Raw genomic sequence first — 19913 nt, forward strand, 5'->3', positions numbered from 1 at the left:
GATGTGCTGTAGTCAGATAACAACATATCTGTGCTGCTGTCACCTTGGAAGTGCTGATGGAAAAAATTGAGCCAAGGCCAAGATTGAATCTAATTGGGAAGCAGTGACACCTACTAACTGGTTACCTCTCCTCTCTCCCGTTTCCCACCCCCCTCCCCCACCCACCTCCTTCTCCCACCAGGTTCGTAGTGGGTGAACTGTCAGATTCGGAGCCCGAGCTCTCGGAGCAGAGTAAAGACGTGGAGTTCCAGGGAACGGAGGATACCCATCGGGCCTTCGGCCACGGCACAGAGCTCATCCCCTGGTATGTGCTCTCACTCCAGCCCGACGTGCACCAGTTCCTCTTGCAGGGCGCCACTGTCATCCACTACGACCAGGAGAGCCACCTCACCGCCCGCTGCCTCCTCCGCCTGCAGCCTGACAATTGCACCCTGACCTGGGCTAAGCCCCACAACGGAGCCCTCTCCCCGACGGAGCCTCCTCCAGGCCTGGGGCAGTCGGCTCTTTGCGCCTTGGCGGAGGGGCTGTTGGACCTGGGCGTGGTCAAGGGTGTATTCCTGGGCCACCAGGGGATGGACGTGCACGCTGTGTGTCTGCAGAACAAGCTGTGTCACATGACGGCGGAGGAGAACGGCGTCAGCTTACTCTATGGTCTCCACACCACGGACAACAGGCTGTTGCACTTCGTGGCGCCCAGCCACACGGCCCACGTCCTGTACGAGGGGCTGACAGAGCTGGTCAACGCCATGAGGAAGCTGAGGAGGTTCCCCGACCAGAGACTGACGTGGCTCCGGAGGCAGTACGTTAGCCTTTACCAGGTACCAATCTGGGGTTGTGTGTTGGATGGGCCTGAAGAGTATTCAATGAGTCTAGCATATACAGTATAGGGGAGAGTATTATTTGTGATAATCATTGGACTGTCCTGTCAATAAATATTCATAGACTGTCCCCCCCTCCCTCCCTCCCTCCCTCACCACCACCACCACTAGGAGGACGGCAGGTACGAGGGCCCCACCCTGGCCCATGCCATCGAGCTGTTTGGTGGCCGCCGCTGGAACATGGGTACGGGTGGCACAGACAAGCCCACCGCCCAGAAGAACAGCCCCCTGGGCAACGCAGCCAAGAAGAAGAAGAAGGTTCTCGTCAGGGTTAGGAAAAATACGTTGCTTCTGCACCCCAATTTCCTATTCTTTATTTAACGGTGCACTAATACACTTCCTCATATGAATTTCAAAGCAACAATTGGTTCCCAACACCTCCCCCCCCCCCCCGTCCGTCCGTCCATTCCTTAAAAAGTCCAAGTGAAAGAGCACAGTCCACAACTTCACGATAACTATTGGGAATTGCGACTCATCCAGAGTCTTATTTACTGTTTCTGGTCTTGGTTTGTGGACATTTGTGTCATTTACAGTGTGTTTCATTCTCCACACAGGGAGATAGTGGAGATGCTACTGATGATGAGATGGTCTCCAGGAAGACCAGGAGCTGTAAGGAGAACCTGGGACGGAACGGAATGGAGCTATTTGACAGTATAGACCAGGAAGAGTCAGGTTAGTCGACATGAAACTACAACTCCCACAATTCATCATGGTTTAATGTTGTAAGATCCTTTGTGATTTGGCCTATTCTTACCTACTGTGTTTTACCTGCATATATTTTACTCATGTCATGTGACATGTGATTTTCCAGACTTGTTGTCCATGTTTCTTTGTACATCGATTGTGTTTGACCTCATTCATGTATTAGTGAAACCCTGTTTATTTCTATAGAGGACAGCAGTCCCATTGGCTTCCCTGGGCCCTTCTCCCTGTCCACCAGTAAAATCCCTGGCTCCTTCGCCTCCTCTTCCTCCTCCTCTTCCTCTTCCTCCAGTATGGGCAGCTCCAATACCTCCCGCCCCCACTCCTCTCCCGTCTTATCAGGAAGCACCAAGACCCAGCCAGGGTAAGCCTCCACACCTGACCCAGCAACTAGGGGAAATTCAAATAATACCCATACAAAATACTACCAAATACTACCTGATTGATACACAATGTATGTATGATCAATACCTGCAGTGAAGAGTTAAATCCTCACTGTGGATCCTGTTGGCTGACACATAACGACAACACGTCTGATCAAGTCTAACTTTGTTTCAAATGCATTTGAGAACAACTCCATAAATATAAGCCTGATTTGTTTGATCGATCCGTATTGGTTATTGACCGTTTGATACGGTCTTCCTCTCCTGTCCCTGCAGAACGTGGAGCAGCAAAAGCTGGCATGGCCGGGGCAATAAGGCCTGCTTTAAAGGCTTCCAGAACCTCATGATCTCAGACAGCACAATGAGCTTCATCGAGTTTGTGGAGCTCTTCAAGTCTTTCAGGTACTCCATCCTATCTCTTTTCTTTATCAGCATAACCTTGAATATGCTGACTGAATATGCACTGGACTCACTGCAAAAACTCTGCACTGCACTTTATATATGTTGCACTATCCAATGCACTGTTGTCTGTCCTGTGTTGTCCTGTTTTTTGCATTTGTTTTTGTATACACGTGAAAAAAGTATAAACGCACTTACTGTAATGCCAAAGCAAATTCCTATATGTGTATGCATAATGGCAATAAACGTTATCTGAATCTGAATCTGAATGACATATACTGTACAGTCTCCTCTACAAGAAGATATGAAATTCTAAATAGTATGTACGATATAGTCAATATTCAGCACAAAACCCCAGGCGTTCAGTTAAGTTCAGTACTATACAACTTCAATCTATGCATCCCTCTAAGAGGGAAGATTCAGACTTTGTGCATCCCATTCACACATCCACACAACGCTTTTAGAAATCCATCATTCTCAAGGTTGTTTCGTCAAAATACACAGAAATGTTTTTTCTCTCTCAGTTATATTCTAGCACTTATTTCTGTTGCAGCATTCGGAGTCGGAAGGATCTGAAAGACCTTTTCGACACCTATGCCGTTCCCTGTAGTCGCGCAGGCCCTGAGTCTGCCCCCCTCTACACCAACCTGCGCATCGACGACAAGGACACAGGACTGCAGCCTGACCTAGGTCTCTTCCTCCCTCCATTCCTCTCTCATCCTTCTTCCTTTTCTGTCCGTCCTGGTCACTCAATCCTTCACTCTATCTTTTAACCTCCATTCTCTGTCCTTCCCACACGCCCTGTCTCTCATCCCTGATGTCTGTCCTATTTAGAAAAGAGGTTACAGTGCAGCCAGCAGTATCATTATGCTATACAAACTGATAAGATTAAACTATGCATTTTACTTATTCAAATATATTTTCAGTTGTCTCATTAATTGGAAGAGTAACTTCATAATATAATTACCAAATTACCATATAATAAACCAATAGAACATTTACATACAACTTCAAGTGAGATACTATAGAACTTACTGCAAGATAAGAATAACATATATGCACGATTCCTTTACCTCACCTGAGACAAAGAAACATTAACTTAACACATTGGTAGCACTATCTGGCACGGAGAGCAAAGTATCAACGCCGTGGGCGCGTTATTATTCAGTCGCAGCAACCCACAACCCAGCCATGATCTGGTAGTATAAGATGTTGATGATGTCTGCCAGGTAATGACTCTTCTTCTGTGGTGTCGTACCCCCATAGACCTGCTGACCCGTAATGGCTCAGACCTTGGCCTGTTCATCCGCACACGCCAGCAGATGTCTGACAATCAAAAGCAGATCTCGGACGCCATCGCGGCAGCCAGCATTGTGACCAACGGGACGGGGGTGGAGAACGCCTCTCTGGGGGTGCTGGGGCTCGCCATCCCGCAGCTCAACGACTTCCTGGTCAACTGTCAGAGAGAACACCTGACTTATGACGAGATCCTAAGCATCATCCAGGTAAGGTGGAACCCACGACACTATCACAGTAGCAGAGGAGGCTAGTGGACGAAGGAAGTGGAGGATGAGCTCATTGTAATGCATGGAATGGAATTAAGGAATTGTATCAAACATATGTATGTTTACTTCCTGAAAAAGTTATTTGATGATGTGTTTTGACACAAAATGCAGCTTTAATGCACAAAATAATTATATTTTTTCTTATGGTGAACTGATAAGAAATATACTTGAAAAATATGTTTTAGTGAAGTACTTCTTTTAACTTCTTTGCAAGCTAAGTTACAGTACCCCAGGCGTAGTGGTCCAGTCCACACCTGGTAGACACATGGAACATACTGTAACTACTACTACTACTACTACTAATACTACATGTAACTGTAGTTTGATGCAATCCAAGGATGTTTTGACCAATCCATACTAAATGTTTTCTGTCTCACTCAGAAATTCGAGCCTTCTTCAAGTATGCGTCAGCTGGGTTGGATGTCCTTTGAAGGATTCGCGAGGTATCTTTTGTTAAATATGAAGTTAACCTGTCAATGAACTGTAAATCTACTTTCGAATACTGTCAAAACGTATTCATCATTAGTGATAGTGACCTCATCTCACATCCTCCCCTAAACAGGTTTTTGATGGACAAGGACAATTGTGTGTCTAAGAACGAGGAGTCTCAAGTGAACGTTGAGGAGCTTCAGTACCCCTTGTCTTACTACTATATAGAGTCCTCTCACAACACCTACCTCACTGGCCACCAGCTGAAGGGAGAGTCCTCCGTAGAGCTTTACAGCCAGGTGAGAGAAACTGCTGTACCAAAGAGCCGATTCAGTGAGCAAGAGCAGAGCAGATTGTTATGGCTTTTGCGCTATGCACTGTTGCACTGGCTAGATGCCAAGTCTCTGTACTTGTATACTCTGCCAACAACAATGACATTGAATCCGAATTGCATTTTAGTTTGGTTTGGGAAATGTTAAGCATCTAATCACTTGGTTGTGTTATGTTTACTATCTACAGTAATCTTATCTACACGCTTATCCTCATTCTGTTTTGTCACTGTATGCATCTGCAAGAAACTATAGTGCACTATGTTTGCCCAGAACCACACAGGGATGGGGGGGCGGGGGTGGGGGGTATAATGATGTCCTTTCACATCTTTCCTTTTTCATTGTGGTTACAGTAGTTACCTTGTGCTGGGATGTGTTGTTGCCAGTGTGCTGCTCCAGGATCATGCTTATAGTAGTCACCTAGTGATGGAATGTGTTGTTGCCTAGGTGCTGCTCCAGGGTTGCAGGAGTGTGGAGCTTGACTGTTGGGATGGAGACGATGGCATGCCTATCATCTTCCACGGTCATACCCTCACCACCAAGATCCCCTTCAAGGTCTGCTTATTCCTCCACGCTGCCACTATTGATGTTATGTAATGCAGTGGAGGCTGGTGGAGGTATACATTGGAGGACAGGCTCATTATAGTGCATGGAATGCAATGAGGAATGGTATCAGAGGTTGTGGGTTTGGGTGTTATGGAATGTAGATGACCATAAACATGTTGAATATGCCTCATATGACCTATGTGCCTTTAGGACGTGGTGGAGGCAGTCAACCGCACTGCGTTCGTGAACTCAGACATGCCCGTCATCCTGTCCATAGAGAACCACTGCTCCCTACCCCAGCAGCGCAAGATGGCTGACATTTTCAAGGTATCTTCCTCCGGCTCCAGTTCAAATGAATGAATGAATGAATGAATGAATGAATGAATCGTTTAATGACCACGACCAAGGTCGGTGGAATCTGTTGTCGGTACAGATGGAAAAAACTCAATACAGTGTCAAATACATCAAATATACACACATTACACATGACTATCATAATGGACAATGTACACACATAACCACAAGACAAAACCATAGTCAATATTTATAACTATAAAGTGCAGTACATCTGGCAGGGTTAGTGCAGTGAGTCAGGTGTTGAGAGTCCTTATAGCAGAGGGGAGAAAACTGTTTTTGAAACAGGATGTTTTGGTGGCCAGGGATCGGTAGCGCCGTCCAGAGGGCAACATTTGAAACAGGTGGTGAGCAGGGTCCTTTTTTAGATGACTTTTGCTTTGTGACATGGTGCATTATCATGCTGGAAGTAGCCATTAGATGAGGGGTAAATTGTGGCCATGTAGGGATGCACATGGTCAGCAACAATACTCAAAATAGGCTGTGCCATTCAAGCAATGATTGATTCGTATTAACACTTTAGTGTCCAAAGTGTGCCAAGAAAATATTCCCCACACCATTACACCACCTCCACGAGCTTGGACACAAGGCAGGATGTCCAGGTGTTCCTAATAAAGTGTTCAGTGAGTGTACATACACAATATATGTAATGGTATGGTCAGGGCATAAGAAATACATGGATCATGGATCGACTTAGCACAGTGCAACTAGGCAAAGCACAGTGGCCTGCTCTGGGAATGCCATATCGTTTTATCTCTGAAAACCTTATTGCATTCCTCCTTTTGACATTGTCCTTTAAGTGTTCTGATAAATAGCCTTTCTGAGGATTCCTCTGGTCAGCATAAATCATCGTCTATTTACTTGTTTGTTTGTTTCGCTTTGAAGGTGGTGTTTGGTGACAAGCTGGTGACCAAGTTCCTGTTCGAGAGTGATTTCTCTGATGACCCTCTACTCCCCTCTCCCCTGCAACTCCGAGGCAAAATCCTCCTCAAGAACAAGAAGCTAAAAGCCCACCAGGCTTCTGTGGACATCCTCAAACAGAAAGTGAGATAAGACACACACACGCTTGACACGCACGCGCACACACGCACACACACACACACACACACACACACACACACACACACACACACACACACACACTCACACACACACACACACACACACACACACTGGGGGCGGCTGTGGCGCAGGAGGTAGAGCCGGCGTCTAATGATTGCAAGATCGGCGGTTCGAACCCCGGCTGGTCACATGTCTTGGGCAACACACTGAACCCCAAATTGCTCCCAATGAGCGGGCCGGAGCCTTGCATGGTAGCTTGCTGCCATTGGTGTGTGAATGGGTGTATGAATGGGTGAATGAGAGGCCATTGTAAAGCACTTTGGAATAAGGCGCTATATACTGTATGTCAGTCCATTTACACACTCACACACTCACACAGAACACATACACATAGAGCACAGAGATATCACACACAGACACACACCTAACCACCATGCTATGCTCCCTCCCCCCAGGCCCACCAGCTGGCCCACATGCAGGCCCAGGCCAGCAACGGGAACGGAGCACCAGGCGGGAACTCACCTGGCAACCACAATGATGAAGACGAGGAGGAGGAAGACGAGTACGACTACGACTATGAATCTCTGTCTGATGGTGAGACGCAACGTTGAGAAAAACTCCTGGCCTGAAAGATAATGTTGTAATAGAACGGAAGAACAAAGATATTCTATAATTGGGTTCCTCTTTTTAACATTTTCCTTAATTCTGTCTTTTAACGAGAAGTCACCTCTTACTCTCTGTTCTAATCTGACTCCTCCACTGTAGCTGATGTCCTCTCGGCTTCTACTGCCTCCTATAGCCTCGAAGGTAAACTGACTGCCAGACATGCCTCCTAGCTCTATAGCATGGCTCTGGCTAGTCTTCCTGTGTGCAGTGAGCTTGTGCTTTGTGTGTGTGTCAGTTAGCTTTGCATGTCCTAGCAGTTCCTAGCGTGGGGGGGAAAACAAAGCAAACAATGTTCCGAAGTTGAACGTATGATTAGATGATAATGATTATCAGGGAGAAGCTGGAGGGGGAGAGTGTGTTTTGGGTTAACGATCTCGTTGGATGTGTGTTGCAAGTACACACATGGGTCAGTGTATAGTGTAAACATATCACCAACACCCGCCCCCCCCACCCATCAGTCCATGCAGTGTTCTGATAGGCCGACGTGGTGACTTTGCTAGTGGCAACGGCTCATCAGAGGAGAACCAAAACAAAGACATCTGGTTTCTCAGGCCCCAGTGCGCCCTCCTTTAAGAGCTGGGGGGAGCGGTGACATGTACTGATGCCTAGCCCACTCCGCTGTCTGTGTCTCTAGGGAGTTGGTCTAACCACATGTACTGTATCTAGACTTCTGTGCGACAGACAGACAGAGAGACAGACAGACAGATTCCAGCTCTCAGTACGTGAGCTTAGAATGATAAGGTTCTATCTCCGTTTAGGGTAGTTCAGAGATATTGAGCGTCAAAGTTTTTACATTCCATTATGTTCTGTGAGATGGAACCTTTGTATTTTATGAATTACTAACTCAAAAATGTCTACATTGTAAAAATAACACCACACAGGCATTAATAAACACCTAATGGATCAGATTATGTAAAAAACTCAATTTTGACAAATTGGAGATAGAACCTTATAATTCTAACGTCACGAGTAGTCAAGAGGCTTTTGGTGACTTTCTTTAACTCTGTGTGTGCTTGTGCCTGTGTGATACATTGATGTTTACAGTGTTTGGTGTGTGGGTGAGATAGGAGCTTGTTTACAGAAGCTGCATTGCATTGTGGGATTTGCGGGACGCTGCTGTTTTGCTGGGGAGTGCATTTCCCAGCATTGCAAGCTGACATTTCTGATAAAAAACATTTCCCCCCCCCTAAACTGATTCCTGCTAATAGTTTGAGAATGCAGAGTATGAGTAAGGTTAAAACATTCAAAGCTAGTCACTACATTGGAAGCAGTCTTTTGACTGAATAAAGCTGCTGCGCTGCTGGGAATTCCTCCCTAAAACACGACTTAATGTTCCTCAGACAACATCCTGGATGACAAGCCGGAGGGCAAGTCATCAGGTGACAAGGAGGAGCCCCATATTGACGAGATGCCCAAGAGGATGAAGAAGGCGGACAACAGCACAACCCAGAGCAAAGGGAAGGTGGGTTTCACCTCCTTGACCTCTGACCTCTAGTCACTACACCCAGAAGATAATGGCCAGAATAATGGCCAGAGGATAGTTTAACACTTGGAAAACGCAGGGTTGGATTTGAGAACAATAGTGTAGAAGCCTTGATGCATGCAATATTAGAGATAATTGAAATAGATTTCAAGGTTTTAAAGGGATAGATTTGTACTGGTATTTTACTAGTAGGGCCACTAATGTATCACTGATTGTACAAGTGACTGAACAGGGCCAAGCCCTACAGACCATCTCTGACTCTGTCTGACTCTGTCTGACTCCCTGCTGTGTCTGCAGGTGTATGACATGGTGCTGGGAGAGGAGTTCTACCTTCCACAGAACAAGAAGGAGAGTCGCCAGATCGCCCAGGAGCTCTCTGACCTCATCATCTACTGCCAGGCCGTCAAGTTCCCTGGTACGTCTGTCCTTCACTTCTTCAATTCTCTCCTTCACTACTCTGGCATACTTCTCTTTTCTTTTCTTTTTTTCTTATTTTTTTTTACTTCCCTCCTCTATTTCCCTCTCTTCATGTCTCTCCTTTGCCTCTCTTGCTATCCTTCGCTTCTGCTTTTCTTCAGTCCTTCTCATACCTCTTTCACGTGTCTCCTTTACATTTTGAGAACTTGAAAGAGCCTCAAGTATGTTTCAATGTGTCTCATTCTGGCACATGAATGGTTTGGTATTTTTTCCAGTGTGTTCACTATTCTTTTTTTTTGTTTTAATTCTGCCTGGTAATTTTCCAATCGTGAGAGATAACAATTTAAGTTCACAATGGAATACAACCAAGGCTATAAATGAATGGTAAATTAGAATCAGGTGCACATCTGCTAGGGGCATAATTCCCCAGAGCGGGGCCAGGACAAACAAACAACTTTAAGGGGGGAGGGGGAGAGATGGTGCCCCTGGCCTTACCCTTACACTCTTTCCTCCTGACTGTGTGTGTGTGTGTGTGTGTGTGTGTGTGTGTGTGTGTGTGTGTGTGTGTGTGTGTGTGTGTGTGTGTGTGCGTGTGTGTGTGTGCATGCGTGTGCGTGCGTGCGTGTGTGTGTGTGTGTGTGTGTGTGTGTGTGTGTGTGTGTGTGCGCGCGTGTGTGCGCGTGTGTGCTTGTGCGCATGTGTGTGCGTGTGTATGTGTGCTTGTGTGTGTGTGTGTGCGTGTGTGTGCGTGTGTATGTGTGCTTGTGCGCGTGTGTGTGCGTGTGTATGTGTGCTTGTGCGCGTGTGTGTGTGTGTGTGTGTGGGAAACACAGGCCTCTCCACCCTCTCCCCTTCGGGCTCTGGCAGAGGAAAAGACAGAAAGAGCAGGAAGTCCATCTTTGGCACGGCTCCTGGCCGCTGCAGCCCCGGGGAGGTAGTGACGCTGAGCCGGACCCCAGGGAAGGGTACGTATGGCTGGGCCCCTCTCACGACCCGACCTGGGCCTTTGACGGGATGTGGAGGGAGCAGGACACCCACATAGAGACACTACACCCCCCCCCCCCCCCCCCATGGGAAACAGACTGTTAACTTTTCCATACTGAAAATGGCCCTCTTAAGTGCATGCATGACTCTGTGTCAAGGGCAGGGGAGGCTGGTGGAGGTAGTAATCGGAGGACGGGCTCATTGTAATGCATGGAATGGAATGAGAAATGGTATCAAATGCCCTCCAAGAACGTGGATTCCATTCCATGCATTACAATGAGCCTGTCCTCCGATTTCTACCTCCACCAGCCTCCTCTGTATCAAGAACATACAGTAGAGCACTGCATTGGAAAGAGCTGTTATTACATGTATACTATTGCAAAACGGTTGAAGGTTATTGCATGCAACATTCCGTTTGAATGACAATAGATTGTGAAATCCTTGTCAAAATCCTTCGTGGTCAATTACAGTATGTTTTCATGTAGGGTGTAACTATCAACACTTTTTATGTCCCTCCTTTTGATATGAACATTTAAATTCTAAACACATAGTATATCTTTACTTAATTCTGTATACTACCCTGTGTTGACGGGTGATTCCCCTCCTCTCCCCTTGTGCTGCCTCCTCCCTCCCTCTAGGAGGCGCTGAAGGCATGCGTCTGAGCTGGGAAGAGCAGTCCTCGCCTGTCCTCAGTTCCAGCACCTCGCTGAGTTCCATCATCCGCACGCCCAAGTGTTACCACATCTCCTCGGTCAACGAGAACGCCGCCAAGCGCCTCTGCCGTCGCTACTCCCAGAAGCTGATCCAGCACTCCACGTGCCAGCTGCTGAGGACCTACCCGGCCGCCACACGCATTGACTCTGCCAACCCCAACCCCCTGCCCTTCTGGCTGCATGGAATACAGCTGGTGGCCCTCAACTACCAGACCGACGGTGAGGAGGAGGAGGACGATGATGATCATTAGAGGGGAGGGGGGGCGATGAGGAGATGGATGGTGGAGGTGATGATGATAGTGGTGTTGATGGTGGTGATGATGATGATGATGATGATGATGGCTAAATGTGATAGATATGACATACAGCAGGTTGGCACATGTTAGTTCTATGTTGGGCACTAACCCCCACCTGAGGCAGCTAACTAAATAACTAACTAGTCAAGTGCTTGGTCACTAGTTCTAAGGTTGAATCATGTGTCTAATAGTGCTATGGGTAGAACAGGAATTGGACAGGGAACAATTTGGCCAGTCAGAAAGGTTGTGTTTGAGATTCAGGAGGGTTGTCTTGTCATACATGGCTCGTTTGGTTGTGTGGGAGTCGTACCCTGATCTCACACATGGTTGTGATGTGCTCTAATGTGCCTCCCATGAGTTTTTATGGGCTTTTGTCTTCTTTTATTTATTTTTTTAAAGCTCCTTGAAAGCGGTTATGCAAGGTGATATGTTTTTCCACTGCTCCCTGCCAATTCCACCTTTCCAAACAGAAAGGAAGAAATTGAAATAAGCTGGGGCGGTGATGGATATTGAAGAAGAAAAATAAAATAAAATGATGAATCATAATTAATCATTATGACTGCCAATGGCCCCTGGCCCGAGCATAGATTTATTTTTCTTGCTATGATGGATAGATGATTTACTTACTTACTTACAAATGTACTTGTACTTGTAAATCGCTTAATGCCAAAAATGTAACAAAACGACTGAACTAAAAAACGAACAAGCTGGATGGTCTGTACTGGGCACGAGGAGGGATATTACTGTGAGTTGGCATCCATCTGATCTTGTCTTTTTCATCCTATTTTCCTCCTCATCTCTTTCTCTCACACTCTACATCTCTATCCCCCTTTCTCCTCACCTCCGTGTGTGTGTGTGTGTGTGTGTCTGTGTGTCTGTCTGTCTGTGTCTCTCCCTCCCTCCCTCCCTCCCTCTCTCTCTCTCTCTCTCTCTCTCTCTGTGTCTCTCTCTGACTGTAGACTTGCCCATGCAGTTGAACACTGCCTTGTTTGAGGCTAACGGTGGCTGTGGTTACGTCCTGAAGCCCCCTGTGCTGTGGGACCGCAGCTGTCCCCTCTACCAGCAGCTCTGCCCCCTGGAGAGAGACGTGGAGAGCATGAGCCCTGCAATGTACTCTCTCACGGTGAGCACACACACACACACACACGCACGCACACACACACACACTCTCAACCATCACCATCGCACACATAGGTATGCAGGCACATACACACACACTAGTAAGTAAGTACCGGTAAGTAAAGCTTTATTTATATAGCACCTTTCATACAAGAAATGCAGCTCAAAGTGCTTTACAACAGGAATAAGAACATAACGTGAATATAAAAACATATATAAAAACATATACATGCATAGAATGAATATAAAAGCAGGGGAAAACACTAAAAAGAAAAGGTAAAACATTGTTTGCGCTCTCTAGCGCAACCTTCTCCACCTCGGAGAGACTGATTGTTTCCCATCTTCACACCAACTTAAATCCTTTGCCTATGAAAATATTTACTACCACTTGCCTAATGGCAAGACTGGGCTTTATTTTATTTCCACACCAATTTAAGTCTTTCGCCTATGAAAATATTTACTACCACTTGCCGAATGGCAAGACTGGGCTTCATTTTATTTCCACACCAACTTAAATCCTTTGCTTTCAACTAGTCAGTCTGTGTACGCGAATATAAGAGCAGGGGAAAACAGTAAAAAGAAAAGGTAAAGAAAATACAATAAAATTTAATTTTAAAAAGGGCATTTAAAAAGAAAAAAGGGCAGTAAAAAGAAAAGGTAAAGAAAATACAATAAAAATTAATTTAGAAAAGGGCATTTAAAGTGCAGTAGCTGGCAAATGAGCAGTAGGCAGGTGCAGATGAGCTAGTTGAAGTCTATATTGAAGAAGTGCGTTTTTAGCTTTCTTTTAAAAATATTTAGTGAAATATTTAGTGAAATATTTAGTGAATATTTAGTATGCACACTTACAGGTACGAAGACGCACACGCGCACACACACAACTGCCACATATAGCCACTACCACATCTCTGAACACACTTCAGTATTAACCACACACTAATCTTTCTCTCAGTCTTTATTAACTGTCATGGGAACACACACACACACTCTTCCAAAGCACTCTCACTGGGGTCTTAAACCAGACGCTTTGATGGGTTTATTGTATATATGATTTCTGGAGTTTACAGGCAGGTAGTAAATCACATACAAAAGTGAGAGAAGAGCTCATAAAAACAGGTTTGTTTAAACATTGAGATGTTTGAACTCCTCATATAAACTCTGGCAGCAAGGAGACACTAGTCCTCAGTAGCAGGTCAATATAACCTGGCTGCTTCTTAGCTTGTCTAGTCTCTTTTATACTGGCTCACAGTGCTCTCACAGACAGCAGAATAGAAGAACATATACTGTAGATAAGAGAAGTCACACATTCACATTATTATTTAAAAAATGCCATTTATGTCTTGTGTAGTTTGTTTATGATACATTTTTGATAAAGCGTATTGAGATGTTTAGATGTATTTTCAATCAAGTTTGATTTGATTGGATTTACTGATGGTCACTGTTTGGCAGATCGTCTCTGGGCAGAACGTGTGCCCCGGCAACAGCGCGGGCAGCCCCTGTCTGGAGATCGACGTCCTGGGCATGCCCGTGGACAGCTGCCACTTCCGCACCAAGCCCATCCACCGCAACACGCTCAACCCCATGTGGAGTGAGCATTTCCTGTTTTCGGTCCACTTCGAGGAAATGTGCTTCTTGAGGATCGCCGTGGTGGAGAACAACAGCTCCCAGACCACCGCCCAGAGGACCCTGCCCCTAAAGGCCCTCAAACCAGGTAGGGACAGACCACCTTTCAGAGGACCCTGGTGGTGGTGGTGATGATGATGATGAAAGGGATAGGGAGGTTGATCACGGTGATGCTGATGAGGATGGAGATAGCAAGGAGGATGGTGTGATGATGATGATGAAAAATTAGGAAGTAATGAAGTCTGGATTATTAATATATTTTAAACCATAAATACAAGTATAATCATGTAAAACATCCGTCATCGTACACAGTCCTATTTGCACAACTGCTATTAAAAGAGAACAGATAATCTCCCCTCGGGGGAAACAATAAAGAATACATTATTATTATTTTAGGATACATTAGTACTATATACAGGATCACGGCAAACAGTGTGCTCCAGCCTCCTCCCAGTTCCATGACGTGTTTCTCTGCCCTCCCTGTGGTCCCAGGCTTCAGACACATCCAGCTGAGGACCACGCACAACGAGCCTCTGGAGGTCTCCAGCCTCTTCATCTACAGCCGCAGGGTGGAGGAGAGTCCCTGTGGAGGAGCCCTGCCCGCTGCCATGGTGAGAAGCTCTGGCTACACTAGAGTACTCCACTGCTGTCAAATCCACCGGGGATCAGGCACACTGACTCACCTTTTCTACCTATGACAAGGTTGTGGGCACCTAATAGAGGGATTACTGATCCTTTCCCATGTCTCCCTTGACAGCTGTTCAGTTCAGAGGAGCGCAGAGGGGTCCAGCAGAACAAGGTGACTGTGCACGGCGGTCCAGGCCCTGAGCCCTTCACCGTGGTGACTGTAAGCGAGCAGACCACCGCAAGACAGCTACTGGACACGGTCAGTCCTAACACAAACACAGACACACATGCACGCACACACACACACAAACACACAGCCCTATCAGTGGCCGGTTGGCAGTTCAGTAGTAAATTGTTTATGACCCAGTGGCTCATGTATACCATTCTATCTCCCCTTATCTAGTTACTGACAGCCATAGGAAGTGCTTCTGACTATTTCCTGTTGGAGGAGAAGGTGCCCCTGTCGAAGGAGCGCAGTGACTGTAAGAGGTGTCCTCAGCAGCGCCCACTAGCGCCTGAGGAGGAGATTGTCAGAGTGGTCAACAGTTGGCAGCCGGAGGAGGGATATGTGGCAAGAATCTGCCTCAAAACCAAGGAGGAGGTATGGTTTTATTCAATAAAGGTTCCCACGACTTCCATTATGTAGATATAGAAAAAAAGGGAGGGAAACAACAATTTAAAAATAAAAATGTCAAACATGAATTCCAGTAGTTACCAATACAAGAGACATAGAGACAAACAACATGCGGTGGTAGTAGTAGTAAGGTTGCATAGCATTGCTATGGTCCTCTCTCATTCAAATTGCTCTCTCTCTGCTATATAATACAGCAGTAACATTGTATTCCTTTGGAGGGATTTAAAGCATAATTGTTGTTGTTGTTTGTGTGTGTGTGTTGTCAGAACCTGAATGAGAAGAACTCAGCGATGGAGGGGGAGGAGGAGGTGAGCGTGGGAGGAGAGGATGACATGTTCTTTGTCCAGGTGCACGACGTGTCCCCAGAACAGCCTCACACAGTCATCAAAGCCCCCAGATACAGCACCGCCCAGGATATCATCCAACAGGTGTGTGTGTGTGTGTGTGTGTATATGTGTGCGCGTGCGTGCGCATTATAAAGGGACATACTAAATCTGGAGCATGCCACTCCACTTAAACAAACTGTCAATCAATCAATCTCTCTAATAGTTCTCTCTCTCTCTCTCTCTCCCTCCAGACGTTGACCAAGGCCAAGTACTCGTGCAGCATCCTGAGTAACCCCAACCCCGGGGACTACGTCCTGATGGAGGAGGTGACCAAGGAGGCCGGAGCCAGCAGCAAGAGGTCGTCTACTAGCAAGCCTCTGCAGCGCGTCCTCCTGGACCACGAGTGTGTGTACCAGGCCCAGAGCCGCTGGAGGGGGGCCGGGAAGTTCATCCTCAAACTCAAAGAGCAGGTAGGAACTCTACCTACCTGGGCAGGCTTGTGGAGGTGGAAATCGGAAGACGGGCTCATTGGAGTGTGCGGAATGGAATGAGGAATGGTATCAAACATATTAGGCACCATAAACAGTATAGATAATTCTATCTCGGAACATTATCTGGGTTATGCCGAGGGGAGCTCGCTATGACTGATAAGTAAGGGCGCAACCAATTGATTTCTCACCAAGAGCAACACCAATGTGAACCGACCTAACGGACGGTGTTTGTGTCTCGTACGTCGCTCCTCAGATGGCGCGGGAGGACAAGAGGAAGGGCATCTCGTTCGCCAGCGAGCTGAAAAAGCTGACGAGCCGCAGTCGGAGCGTGTCGAGCGGCGTCCACCTGAGCCACCAGGCCCCGGAGAGCGTCCACAGTAAGGATGAGAGGGCAGCATGCTGTGTGTCTCTGACTGAGACCCATGAGCGAGACTGACCTGCTCGACCAGTGTGTTGCATGGAGACCCCCCCCCCCCCTACAAGGTACGGTACGGCCCTCCACAGTGGCCCCACTAACCAGGGACAGGGATTTGACCCCATGATTCTGTTTTTATTGATTAGGGGGGTTATCAATGTCTATTTTTTTCTTCTCTACAGAATACTATTATAGCTTTTGTCAATATTGATTGTGATAATATAGTAGACGGTAAAAGTCAGTAAAAGACTAATGTTGTTGTTTAGAGGACGGCATATATTTGAACTATGAGGTCATTCAGGTGTTACATCATGGGGAGACTATTGCCACACATGGTCTCTCCCCATTCTACAGGTCCAGGCGGTGCTCTGTGAGCAGGCCTATAGATCTGAGGTGTGATGTCACTGCATGGGTGTAGTATTCTACACTAGAGTGCTCACAGTATCAACTCTCCCATTTCCCACTACCTTGTCTTCTTTTTTTTCACGATAACATTTAATACCAGGAGTTGAATACCAGGAATTTAATACTAGGAATCCTCCGCTGTGGTTCCTGATTAAATGCATCTTGGTGTGCTATGTATAACTGCATGTTTTGAGCCACGTGTATGTTTGAGTTGTCTACAATATTATACGAATAGTGTCTGAAAGATGCACAGTATCAAGTTTGTAGGTGTGTAGTGCAGCTCTCTTGTTGCCCCATAGCCCCCCCCTCCGGTTCTTGCTCACCCCTGCTTGTGTCTTCCCCCCCTTGCAGGGTCTCTCTCTGTAGGACTGAAGGCCTGGATGGTGGAAGGGATGGCGGGGGCTGAGAGACTCCTGGGGAGTGAGCCCGTCAGCGGCAGAGTCCACACTGGCGCTCTGACCCCCCCGACCTGGGCCCGCCCCCTGCTAAGGAACTGGAAGACCCACAAATGAGTCCAGAACCCCCCCAACCCACCCCCTAGAGCACCAGAGGAGGAGGAGGAGCCCCCTCCCCCGTCCTGGTTGGCTGATGGACGGGTAGTTTGGATAGGAGGGTTCTTAGTGTAGGCCTCTCCCTGTGTGGTGGTTGGCAGGCTCCAGTCTACTTGGAGTAAAGCCTGGTGATGACATAGCACTGGTCAGGTGATCGATTTGGATGGATGCAGAAGCCTACGCCTTGCCCCCTTCCGGTTTATTAATTTATTGCGATCCCCAACGGCTGTTCATCTAGCAACAACTATTCTTCCTGGGGTTAGACTTGTCAGTGTGAACGAAGAGCATTAAAGGGTTACGGCTTGGTCATCATATCCACCCACAGCTAAGATGGCTGGGGAGTAGATTGGTGGCAAATGGCTGTATTGGATCCAGTGTAATTGGTTGAGAGTAGCAGTGATGTTTGTATTGACGTCCAGCTCTCTCACTAAGATTAAGGAGGGCATTGTGATGGTGGTCAACAAGCTGGCTTGTTCGTTTCCCCGCCCCAGTTTTCACAGTACTGTAATTCTTCATAACTTTGTCCACACAGATGTAATTGTGTGTTGTGTTTTGCACATTGTTGTTTTTGCTGTTCCGTTCAGTATTTTCTATTGCCACTTTGTTCTGATGGCAAGTCTTTATTTGATGGAATCAAGTAATGTGAGTTCCTTGGAGTGAATTTCAGACAAAATTTAATTTTGGCTTAAAATTCTTTCTTTTTTCTTCTTCTTCTTATTTGATGGTTTAGAAATGTGTCCCTCCAGGTCAAAGCCAATGTATACCTGGGAACCACGATCACTACTTTATCAAAACCATGTCTTTTTTTTTTTTTTTTTTATACCCACAGTCGTTTTTGTGAAACACAACATGAAAGTAAAGTAATGTCCTTTATTTCTCTTGGAGAAAATCAATCTAGCATTAAACTGTCAATACAGGTTTCTGGAATTGTTGTTCAGGGTATTTCCAAAGTATTGATTTATTGGCCTATTGATTTTGCAGACTGTGTACATGAATATTTGTTTTGAATATATCATGGTACTGATTATAGTGATACAATTAAGTCTACTCTGTGTTTTAACCTATGCCCATCTCAGTGAGTTGTTTTGATAATTCATAATTTCATATGCTGCCTGAAACTTGATCAAATTGGGTCCATTTTGTTTCCCTCCTTACTTTGTAGTAGTGTAACAAAGTCATGATCAGAATGTTTAATTTAATGTTAGAACTATGACATTTCTAATGACTTAATACTGTGCTGTTTTCAGCTGGGTCTAATGACTGGTTCTGTTTTCCGAAAGCTTTGTATCTTAAGTGATACTTTATTTCTTTTGATTATCCAGGCCCAAGCCCCTCCCAGACCAGCAAAGAAATTAGAGTTTGTTTTTTAATCATTTTTCCCCCTCGTTCTTCGCACAGCAGATTGACCTGCAAACATCGATTTTACAATTGTCACTCTCTGGTGGCTTTGCGGCTGGGTTATGGGGAGAAGTTAATTACTACTTAAGCTACAAATCATTAGGGAAACTGACCCCTGAACCACGTTCAAACAACTCAGGGCATTATAGCATGTAGGTCTAGTGTAGACCCACAGCCTCTCACCCTTACGTCCATACAACCACCACAGACTACAACCACCACAGACTAAATGCTGTGCTTAAAAGCAGACTTGTGAATATTTACTGTATGTTCATATTCCAATAAGTAACAAACATTCTATGTAAATGTGCAAAAACAAGACAAACTGTTATGAGTAGTTTGGAGGAAAAAAGAATTGCTCTCCCTCAAACATGTTTGCCTAGTTGTCTAAACCTTCTGATATGACAACATAGTCTGGAACAACGAGGCAATCTTGATGTCACCCGATTTATACTATATATATATTTGATGTTACTGATATGTTATTTTAATTTGACTTCCCCTGCTAACTTTTTAGCCCCTTACTGTCAATTTTATTTTGATTGGTTCAAACATAGTTTTAACCGATGAGGAATTTGGTTATGCCTATTTTATTATGCCTATGAAATTAGGTGAAGGCTCCGTGTAATAGCAAACTAGCATCTCTTCCCCATTTTGTATTAGAAGTGGTCCAATGGTTTCTTTCTTTTAACTTTCAAACCTCAGTTAATGTAACATTTCTTAATTTTGTTATCTGAAAAGCTGTTTTAATTGAAATTCATGTTATTTATTTTATTAAGTAGCCCTGGTTGGCTCTTTCCTGTATGTCAGTAATGTAACAAAGCTCTTTGTTCTTCATGTCAGTAATGTACAAAGCTCTTTGAATTTCTTTAATTTATTTGAGGAGGTGGAGGACACACTCACCTCCATGAGTTCAACTTTATGTTATTAGTCGCATCTAAATATTTACTTTTAGCATGTAAAATGTAGCTATACATAGCGCTGGTATTATAGTGCTTCTGCTGTACACTATAGCATAGTATAATGCCTTTTATTTCATGTTTTATCATTTATGCCAACAGTGCTGACAAATTTCAACTTTAACACTCGTCAAGGGCATATTGTTTTGGTATATTATT

General features: G+C 45.6%; 2 protein-coding genes across 2 annotated transcripts in view; one reads left to right on the top strand and one right to left on the bottom strand.

The window, feature by feature from the left end:
* plce1 (phospholipase C, epsilon 1) overlaps window positions 1-17358 on the top strand; it is a gene marked incomplete at both ends in the record, with an annotated part of 53930 nt that extends 36572 nt beyond the window's left edge. Inside the window, 27 exons of the mRNA XM_080542340.1 lie at window positions 182-818; window positions 990-1148; window positions 1433-1545; window positions 1777-1944; window positions 2240-2365; window positions 2916-3052; window positions 3629-3867; window positions 4309-4370; window positions 4490-4655; window positions 5133-5240; window positions 5442-5558; window positions 6471-6629; window positions 7103-7241; window positions 7413-7454; window positions 8654-8775; window positions 9094-9211; window positions 10047-10178; window positions 10836-11129; window positions 12166-12329; window positions 13775-14036; window positions 14441-14559; window positions 14706-14834; window positions 14979-15176; window positions 15476-15637; window positions 15787-16005; window positions 16280-16403; window positions 17198-17358. Of these exons, the coding sequence (XP_080398466.1) occupies window positions 182-818; window positions 990-1148; window positions 1433-1545; window positions 1777-1944; window positions 2240-2365; window positions 2916-3052; window positions 3629-3867; window positions 4309-4370; window positions 4490-4655; window positions 5133-5240; window positions 5442-5558; window positions 6471-6629; window positions 7103-7241; window positions 7413-7454; window positions 8654-8775; window positions 9094-9211; window positions 10047-10178; window positions 10836-11129; window positions 12166-12329; window positions 13775-14036; window positions 14441-14559; window positions 14706-14834; window positions 14979-15176; window positions 15476-15637; window positions 15787-16005; window positions 16280-16403; window positions 17198-17358 (4576 nt within the window). The remainder of the gene's footprint in view (window positions 1-181; window positions 819-989; window positions 1149-1432; window positions 1546-1776; window positions 1945-2239; window positions 2366-2915; window positions 3053-3628; window positions 3868-4308; window positions 4371-4489; window positions 4656-5132; window positions 5241-5441; window positions 5559-6470; window positions 6630-7102; window positions 7242-7412; window positions 7455-8653; window positions 8776-9093; window positions 9212-10046; window positions 10179-10835; window positions 11130-12165; window positions 12330-13774; window positions 14037-14440; window positions 14560-14705; window positions 14835-14978; window positions 15177-15475; window positions 15638-15786; window positions 16006-16279; window positions 16404-17197) is intronic.
* The window catches only part of rbp4 (retinol binding protein 4, plasma), a 170468-nt gene that overhangs the window by 84588 nt on the left and 65967 nt on the right, over window positions 1-19913 (bottom strand). The window lies entirely within an intron of this gene.

The sequence above is a fragment of the Nansenia antarctica genome, assembly GCF_963989245.1.
Source record: "Nansenia antarctica genome assembly, chromosome: 11".
Classification (NCBI taxonomy): domain Eukaryota; kingdom Metazoa; phylum Chordata; class Actinopteri; order Argentiniformes; family Microstomatidae; genus Nansenia; species Nansenia antarctica.